Consider the following 9,934-nt stretch of genomic DNA (forward strand, 5'->3'; position numbering starts at 1 on the left):
GTGTGTGTGTGTGCGCGCACGCGCGCATATACATAATGTACGATGTATCTATGTATATACATAGAATAAATTTTCTTTTATGGTTAATACATGCTATTTATTTTTATTATATAGAAGTAATAGATCGGCAGACTTTTGTGAGTAGTAGTCTTCCACCAAACGATGGATCCACAGCAATAAAACGTAAACACATGAATATTGATCAAGGAAACAGCTCCAAAAAATCAAAAATGCGAAGAAAATAAATAATGTTATAGAAAATGATATAAGGAAGAAAATTGTCTACATAATAGATTCAATTATAGAATAATAGCTACTATTTTATTATTTACATAATAAAAATCAAGCTGTGCATAATTTTAATTGCAATAGTTTAATTGTGTGCAAACCTTTGTGTACTTTTCATAAAATTTTACGAAGTTTAGTAACATTTTTTATTAAATTTTATGCGAATTTACATAAAATTTAATGTAAATAAACGTTAAATTTAAATTACTTATAACTTTATTTTCATTGACAACATTAAATTTTTAATGCTTTTTTTTAGTGTATGATTTAATCACGATTTAATCAAATTTTGGTAATAGTACATATTTTACACACACTGTTAAAAATAACATGAAATTTAATATATTTTTTAATTACACAAGTTGAATTTCATGACATTACATTAAATTAAATGTATCTGTAACTGAAAAGTATATTTGTGTATTTGTACATGAAATTTAATATAATATTCATTACATTTAAGATTACTGTAATTTAATTTTTAGTTAAATCATTCATTACTTTTCAGTTACCTGACCACACACAAGATTTTGTTAGAAATTATACTTAAATTCAAGAAATTTGTAACAGTATAACAAAGCCAAAGTTGATATATTATGTATTTATTAATATAAATCTATCTGAGCTAGAAGCACAGCTTGACAAAAAAATGTACAAATTCAAAAGTATGTAATTTTATATTTTTGCAAAATAAAAATACTTTTTATTTTATATATGTGTGTTTTATATATTATTAATTTGCATATCGTCACTTGATTCCCCTTCCACAGACTTCTTCATTGAAGTTAACTAATCGAGAATCGCTCGTAAGTAAAACCCTATATATAATAATCAGGCGCAAGAGATTTTATTATACACAAAGAATCATATTCGCATATCTTGCTGCTGGATAATATCTTTAATTTTAATTATTAGCATCAACAAGCGTTATCGAAGGGAAGAGAAGGGAGAGAAGTTGCGGGAAAAATATAGGCGACATTATGCAACTTTAAGTGAACGATGTGCGTGGGTAGTAAATATAACATTGAGCACAATAACTAGCTTTATATCGTGGGATTCTCCATAATTGTGTTGGATGTGTATAATGCTGTGATTAAGCGTCGTAGTCAGGGTAAAAATGAAGCGCATATCTCCGCGGTCTCATCCAAAATTTCAGGCCAAAGAAGTCGGAATGTCTCTTCCGCATATTGTTGAAGCAACAAGCGCGAAATTGCCGGGTGCCACATATGTCGGCACATTCCCGTCCGCACTGATCGCAAGGAACGGTCTCACCGAAGCTCCACAATGCACACACTGCAAAAACAGATAAAATTATTGAAAAACTAAAGAATATTAACAAAATTCATGTTATATGATAAAAAAAAATAAAAACAAAGATAAATAAAAAATAAAAAATGAAAGAATGATAAAGGCATCCATTATGTAAGTCATACATATATCAATAAAGATAATTAATTTGATGTTCCCCCCCCCCCACACACACACACATATATGAAAGAATAATGTTTAAAAAACATTCAAAAATGGCAGATGCAGCTTTTGAATTTTCTAGAATGAAGAAGTAATTAAAAATAATAAAAAAGAGTATAATGTAGACGATCGATAATTAGAACACATTTTTACCGAACGTCAAATAGATGAGAAAAATTTATAAAGCTCAGAAAGAAGTTTATAATAAGTCCAAGTATGCTGCAACGCAATGCATTTATGGATGTGACAGCGAAGGCATCGATGAATGCCAATCAAGTAATTACAACTTACGTTATATTATGCAAACCAATGCATATCTTTACGAAACTTTCCTCAACTTTCGGAATTTTTATTTTGGATCGTTATTATCAGCCTATATGTTAGTAAACAATTTTTGAATTTAACAAGTATCAATTCCATTATAAATTTAAAAAAACATATAATATTAATACGTTGAAATATGTAATATAGAATTATACATAGAAAGACTCATTTTCTATCTATCACTGTCATTTTTATTATTTTTCTTAAAAAAATTTAACATATTTAGAAAAATATGTTATCTATACTTCTGGACAGTAAAAGCTTAAATAATTAAATAAAATACATTTTTACGTCTACTTACAAGTATATATAAGTCGGAAAAATTAAGTATTTCAGAGTAGAAGCTTTAAAATTAAAACTTATTTATATAAAATTTATTTTATATAACATATTATAGTAGAAGTCATTAGTTAATTTAACTCCAGAATATTATCGTATATTTCTTTCTAATTAAATTTCTTTCTAATAAAAAAATAATTACAAAATAGACACATCTTACTTCTTGTTGTTTAATTAGTTTGTTTCTCTCAGAATGTAATTTGATATTATTAGAATGTATTTTAATATTAGTTATTTTATATATTTGTAGCATATAATATCTTATTCTAATGCCCCAATCAGCACACAATATATTTAAAAAACATTTTTAACAATTATTTAATATTTCTACATTAAAAATATATTTTTTAATATTTTTGAAATATTATGTATTGATTGGGGTTTTTAAGTAATCGGTGAGTTATATAATTCTTGTCTCATTTGTTTGTCGTTAAACAAATTAGTTTTACAAAATTAATTCCGAAAATTATGTCCAAAATATATATATATATATATAACATAAATTATAATAGCATTGAATGATTAGAAAACTATTTTTAGCAAAAATTGCAAAAGCCCATCATTTCTGAGAGATCGACGTGAAATTCTGTGGTATCACTTTGTCTTATAGTCCAGTTTTGATCCGATTATCCCGCAAACATAAAAGAGGCTGTAGATACCGTAATTATTAACTTCACTTAGCTTCTCTTTGAAATATCTTTATAATTAACGCATTACTTTATTGCAAAAAGTATTATGAGATATTATATGATATTGTATATTAAAAACCGCACAAGCAATAATGCAAAATTTATAAATTTTCTTTCTCTCTCTCTCTCTCTCTCTCTCTCTCTCTCTCTCTCTCTCCTCTTTTTCAAAATCTTTTTATAAAATTAAATATAAAGAAAGTAAAAATTTAAAAAAATTTTAATAATGTTTAAGTATGTATTCAATCATATTTAAATATGTAAGTGAATAAAATATATATATATATATATATGTACATTTATTTAAATATTTACCAAGAAAAAGAATTAAAGTACAATACTAATGGAATATGTAACTAAAAAAATGAAAATATTCATTTTTTTCTTGTACTTTAAAGGGGCAGTATTATGCTAGATTTGTGAATCTAACATGTTTTTAATTCTGGTTTTTAAATATAAAAAAATACGAAACTGTTTTTTTATTTTTATAACCTGTAGAACTATAAAGATTTAAATATTTATTAATAGAACGTCGTGCTAATTTCACAGATCTCTCTTTTGGGTATTCATGAAGTTAACACGACATTCTATTTTCTTCTTCTTACGTTAGACCTCTGTTCTGTATTACATCTTTCTCATATGCTTGTGATGCGCACGCTGATTATTGAATTGCTACAAGCATATGGGACTTACAGTTTTAATACTGATTCCTAACGGCGGATTTTTCGAGAGATATTTCTGTGGGCTAGGATACTCGGGAAGTTGCCGGCCTTTCCCGAGAAGAGACACAAGCGTAAATAATATTTTGGTTCCTATTGGAATTGAGGCTGGAACCTCTGGCATGACAGACCGCTATAGACAGTGCGCTATATAATTATGTCACGCTCGCAATCTTTCATTATAATATGACATTCTATTATAATATAAAAAAAATAATGGTAGTTTCGAAAGCATTTTTCTTCGAATGTCGTGCTGTCTTTTATACAAGATATATAAAATAAACCAGCGTTTATATGATACACATCATACTGAATAACAAAGCCTTAGTAAACATAAGTAGAAAGCTTAATTACTGAGATAAACAATTTTAATTATATGTTAATATCATAACTAATTTATTATTTTTTTACGTATCACATATGACCTAAAGAGATTTACCATAGTGTTTATCAACAGCATTATAAATGTTTTCATTCAATTTTTATACACACTTTATAATGAAAAATTTTACTGGAAATTAATAAGTCAATCAATCTATACATTGGGCATTATGGAAGATTACTTTATTTGGATTTGTAATTCTCCCAAATAGGCTATCAGTGTTATTTATGTTAAAAATAATATAAGAACTAAAAAATTATAAGAACTCAAATAATTTATAAAATTAATATAATAAAAATAAAGTTACAAGCCAAACAAGATCTTAAAATGCTAAGTTATTAAAAAACAAACAGTTTATTGTAACAAATTTTTAACCCTAATTGGATCATTTTCAATGTTAACATGTTTTGACATAAAATAAAAATCATATGCTCATTTGAATAAATAACAAAACATAACTTTAAAAAGAATTCTTTTCTTTGATTTTTATTTTTAAGTGTTAAGATTAATATTGAAAATCACCCAATTAGGGTCGAAACGTTTGTTACATGAGCTGTTTGTTTTTTCAATAACTTAACATTAAGACCTTGCTTGGCTCGTGATTCTATTTTTATTATATTACTTATGTTAGTTTCTTTCTTTTCACGTTTATGCAACATGCAGAAAAATAAGTCAGTTAATTATATATTACCTGCGAAAAAAAGTAGCATCCAAGGGTGATTCATTTTTTATAAAGTATTGGCGATTAAGAGCGAGATGATAAATTCGGCACGATGATAAGCCTGATGACTTCAGTTGCAGATGCGAACGCTCTATTATAAACAATGAAAATGTGTTAGTAATAACAAACGCAAAAAATTTTTAAAAATAATGCTACTAATTGTTAGTAAATTAAAATCTCACTGAAATATAGCATACACCTTGAATTAATAATGTCGCTCTAAGATATTCGAGTATAATATACATATATTTCATTTTAATTATAACGTTTCTAACTGTAAATTAAAATATAATTACAGTTTGTGTTTGCACGTTTTTAACAAAATAAATTTATATCGTATAAAGTTATCAGTTGTTACACGAATTAACAAATTTTCGATCCACATTATACAAGAGTACAATACATTATCAAATTAAAAGTAGTATAAATGAGAAAATAAAAAATAATATATTTTGATAATTATAAGATAATTACATTTCGAATTTAGTTTCCTGTGACAATTTAAGATGCTATTACAAACCGGTACAAATTATTGAAAGATAGATTTGCTGTGGATGGTTACTTACCCTTTACAGGTGAGAGCCGGGAAGCGAATGATAATCTTGAAGGATACCGCTTCTAGATATCATCCCCACTATCCAAGATTACCTCTCCCACCCCCAATGCACGCACCTACTTTGTCATTTCGATATAGCTATGACTGCTATATACGCAAAAGGTTAAATAACGAATTAAAAATCATTGAAGAATCAACGGACAATTCGAGCGACATATATTATTTATATGTGCTTTGGGCAAATGAAAAAATAGGGTGAATAGAGATAATCGATTTAAGATAAAGTTATTATTTCTTTTTTGGTTCAAAACTAGATGAGTTGATGACTCGAGGTTCAAAATTAAATTATATTACATATTTATTTAATAAATAAATATTTATTTCCCTGGAGTACAATTTGTGATTAAATCAGTCTACCTTAATCCTACCATATTAATCTAAGAATGGCAATACAAAGGATATCGACAAGCAACATCGCGTAGTGCCTCCCTTGTGAAACATTTGTGCGATAGGGTAGTAATTGCGCTGAAACATAAGGAAGGAATATATATTTAATAAATATCTACTTTATAAATTAAAAAAAAAAGTTTGCTTGAAAATTCGAGAGTTTAGACGTGTTTAAACTGTCTTGTCCGACTTTTGGCAAGATTATCGTAAATTTTGTTAAGTCATTAATATTTATAACTTGTTATTTAAAAAAGTATTCTGCCGGTGAGAACAAAAAATAGGTTTCATATATTATTTCTCCTCACTCTTTAGAAGATAATTTGAGTTAACAATGAGTTAAATAATCTAACAAACGAGAATGGATTGAAATGAATTGAAATGGATTCAGATTTTCAGAAATATTGATTCACGAATGTTAAAATAAATGCTTTTCAATCCTGAACGCATTTTTATTTATTTATAGGAATTGCATAGAGCGTCTGTCTATGCCTTTCAATCTAAAAATAATATTAGCTTTTTCTGTGCATTATGAATACTGTTCAATTCGAAATTTTGAATAGGAAATGCAGTTTTTCAATCCAATTGCATCCAATTGAATCCAATTGAATCCAATTAAATTTAAAAAAAAGTATTCGTTATTTAAAATACGCGCATTCGCATAGAAAAAAGATTCAATCCATTTTAATCCATTTCTCGTTTGCTGGGAATGATAAGAACACTTTGAGTTAACAACGAGTTAAATAACAATAACAGAACACTTGTGCTAAAGTGCATTGACTGTCACATTGGAACGATTCGAACTGGGGTAATAGACGATCCGTTCTCGGCGTTTATATTCTGTTTCGGGAATTGACATTTCGCACTCGATGATAGCAGGATCCAACGTATTCTCGATGATGACGTTCAGCGATGTTTGAGGGTTACCCTTGTACCAGTCCGTTAAGGGTCCCAGATCGCTTTCACAACTGTTGCTCTCGATCCCATTGACGTAAAGCTTCAGAGACGGTCGTGGTAGAGCACCCATGACCACACATATTAAATTTACGTGAGTCTTATTAAAAGGATAAGTACGTACCGTCATGTTGCTTTCCGGCACTTAAAAATAAAAAAAGATAATCAGTCAATCAATCAGTTAAACAGTGTAAACGATCAATAAAAAAAACATGCTAGATTCAATTTCAAATTAAATTCTCTCGCAAACTTGCCATAAACAATCATCTTTGTCGAATTGCTCGCTTCATCCTGGTATGTGCTGATCGTACACGTGTATTCGCCTGTCATGTTTATCGTAACAGTCTTCAATCTTATCATTGAACACGAATATGGATTCTTCAGGTTTTCAGCCGGATATTCCGCAATTCCTTCGATGATTCCAATATCTTGTGGCGGTACTAGTGGCATAAATACATTCTATCAGCATATAATATTTAAAAAAATACTTTTTAAATATTTATTTAACTCAAAAATGTTAAATAAATATTAAAAAATGTTTTTTTAAATGTTGTGTGCTGATTTTAGGATAATATGTCGAATGAAATTAAACAAACGAGGTAATAATATTAAACAAAGTATCTTTTAATAGAATAATTTGGGGAAGAGAGCATTACCAAGTCGTTTATCTATAATCACTATTTGTTTACTAAATTTTGAAAATAATAAACTTACCAATTTCTTTTTTTTTCAAGGTTTGAAAGATATTAATATAAAAGTAAATCGATCCCTCATTATATTGTATTTGTGAGAAAACGTTGAAATTAATTATTTAAATTACTACAAAATTAATTATTTTTAATGTCCGTGTAACACATCAAGTTTCTTGTAAAAATTTATCAATACAGTCTCTTGTCGAGATAAAATCCTTATAATATTATTAATTCTAGAATCATAAACTATCGTAAAGTTGACGACGCGCATTTATAATTCTATGGTTAAATATGTAACTATAAACAAATTTTAATTAATAGTTATAAATTCAACCTCGAGTATCACACGCAATTTGAAAGAAATCTCCCAAAAAACACAAAGTTTAGTACAAATTATATAAAATCCCAAGCAGAACAACAAGTCACGATAATGTCAAAATGACATTAAAATGAATCGGGAATGATAAAATGTCTTTTAATAATCATTTTGTACATCACTTTGACGTCATTTCGATATCATAATGACTTGTGGTTTTGCTTGGGATCACTTAGTTAAAAATCAAGTATTTTTTACGCCTTCTGACGCAAGCGAGCAAATGTACGTATTTTATTTCGCGGCTTGCATTTTTTTTCTTTTTCTCGTTAAGGTCGCATACACTATAATAACTTCGAGCTACGACATTTCTCTTTCCACGGATAGCCGCGCATCGTTTCAATACGCTTCGCGATGTATCGCGACAGTTCCTACGTATATAACGCGGCCGCCGATAGGTAAATTTAATAATAGCGCGCAGATACCGCGGAGCCGACGTGTAAGTTATAACGGGATCGCGTGGGTGCGGGTAAAACTGCAAATTACTTGGCGGAATCCACTGATAGATTTGATACGCTTCGTGAAACCATTTGATTACAAGTCCGTTTTCATTTTCGTCAATCTGGTAGGCACAGGTCAAGTCCACCGGTCCGGTGCCGTTGCGCACAGCCATCGGCACGTCCAAAGATTTTATCGAAGAACCACGAACCCCTGCGAAATATTTTTCGACAATTTCATTATACGAACGTATAATTTCAAGTCGTAATATTCGTCAACGATAAATCCGACAATCGTCGCAAGGATCAATATCAATGAAAAATCATCATTCAACCGTCGTTCACACAGAGAAGTGGGAAATTTCCAGATTAATATTAGCTCGTCGCACGTACAACTTTACCCGGACTATTCTTAGAATTACAATTTCTTGAATCATACTGCGACATTACGACGCGAAATAACGCGCGCGTTTAGAGATGTTTGCCAAAAAATCAGGAAGAAATTCTAAATAAGTTCCGAGAGATCGGGAGAGTGGATAGATATAAATTAATAATATAATAATTAGAAGCCGGATAAGAACTGTAACAGAAATTTATATTAGAAATTAAATCTACGTTGCGTCTCCCTGGACTGAATATTACTCGGCCGTAATTCATTCCCGTATCGCAATCACCTCGATCGTACACTTTCGAATTTGAGATACAAGTTTGCACAACACTGACACACGTTCGAACGGGAGCGACGGTTTCCCGCGGATCGTCGCGGGATCGGTATAACTCACCCGAATAATACTCGAATATTAGGAGAACGATTAACGAGGGCGAGACCGTGCGTGATATCGACGGCATTCTTTCCAAGGTCCCTTTTCACACTGGTGCACAATTAAATACGGCTCGTCTAACTCATGTTACACCATAGCCGATACGATTCTGCGCAGCGTTAGGTATCGCTAGCCTCGTGTGTCCTACACACGTTCCGCAGACTGGCCAACGCTGGCCAACGCTGGGGTGCGCTCAGGAATTACGCCTAGGTAACTCTGGGCTATAGCTTGCGTTACGTATACTGTAGTAAATGTGTACATCGGAGTTATCTAAGCGTAATTCCGGAACCCCTGCGTCTTGCCGTCCCGCGGATATGAACGAAGAATCCGGAACGGAAGGAACTGATCCTTGAATCGGGAAGTAATTCTTTATAAAGTTTCTTTTGAAAGTGAATGTACAGGAGGCTCTCGAGACTCGCGTAGATACTGATCGACTTTGAAATAAAAAGCGAAGAAAATTAATGAAATTTACAAAGTAGTCGTAATTGCTGCAATAGAGAGTATTACAATCAAGATATCAGGAAAGAAAATTATATTCTGTTAATTAATTTGTCTACATTTCAATAATTACACACACACACACACACATATATATAATTAATTATATAATTCGAAAGAATATAATTATATATATATGTGTGTAATTATTAAAATGTAGACAAATTAATAACAGAAGATAATTTTCTCTCCTGAATTTTAACGTTGCTTTTTAAATATTATTAATATAT

At 30.0% G+C, this 9,934-nt stretch overlaps 3 protein-coding genes across 3 annotated transcripts in view; 1 reads left to right on the plus strand and 2 right to left on the minus strand.

Moving 5' to 3' along the window:
- LOC108747440 overlaps positions 1-268 on the plus strand; it is a 2,630-nt gene extending 2,362 nt beyond the window's left edge. The window contains exon 5 of the mRNA XM_018484899.1: positions 115-268. Coding sequence (XP_018340401.1) covers positions 115-245 — 131 coding nt within the window. The 3' untranslated portion in view covers positions 246-268. The remainder of the gene's footprint in view (positions 1-114) is intronic.
- A 746-nt stretch (positions 269-1,014) lies between these two features.
- Positions 1,015-5,734, minus strand: LOC108747390. The gene is made up of 3 exons (XM_018484813.1): positions 5,496-5,734; positions 4,900-5,020; positions 1,015-1,581 (listed from the first exon to the last, which is right to left on the minus strand). The coding sequence occupies exons 2-3, from the start codon at positions 4,931-4,933 to the stop codon at positions 1,382-1,384; spliced, it is 234 nt and encodes a 77-aa protein (XP_018340315.1). The 5' UTR covers positions 4,934-5,020; positions 5,496-5,734; the 3' UTR covers positions 1,015-1,381.
- Positions 5,735-5,846: 112 nt separating this feature from the next.
- Positions 5,847-9,424, minus strand: LOC108747367. The gene is made up of 5 exons (XM_018484788.1): positions 9,168-9,424; positions 8,435-8,599; positions 7,138-7,323; positions 6,734-7,027; positions 5,847-6,010 (listed from the first exon to the last, which is right to left on the minus strand). Exons 1-5 carry the CDS (start codon positions 9,232-9,234, stop codon positions 5,910-5,912), a joined length of 813 nt encoding a protein of 270 aa, XP_018340290.1. The 5' UTR covers positions 9,235-9,424; the 3' UTR covers positions 5,847-5,909.
- Positions 9,425-9,934: the final 510 nt, after the last annotated feature.

This window comes from Trachymyrmex septentrionalis, unplaced genomic scaffold (assembly GCF_001594115.1).
Source record: "Trachymyrmex septentrionalis isolate Tsep2-gDNA-1 unplaced genomic scaffold, Tsep1.0 scaffold2, whole genome shotgun sequence".
Lineage (NCBI taxonomy): Eukaryota > Metazoa > Arthropoda > Insecta > Hymenoptera > Formicidae > Trachymyrmex > Trachymyrmex septentrionalis.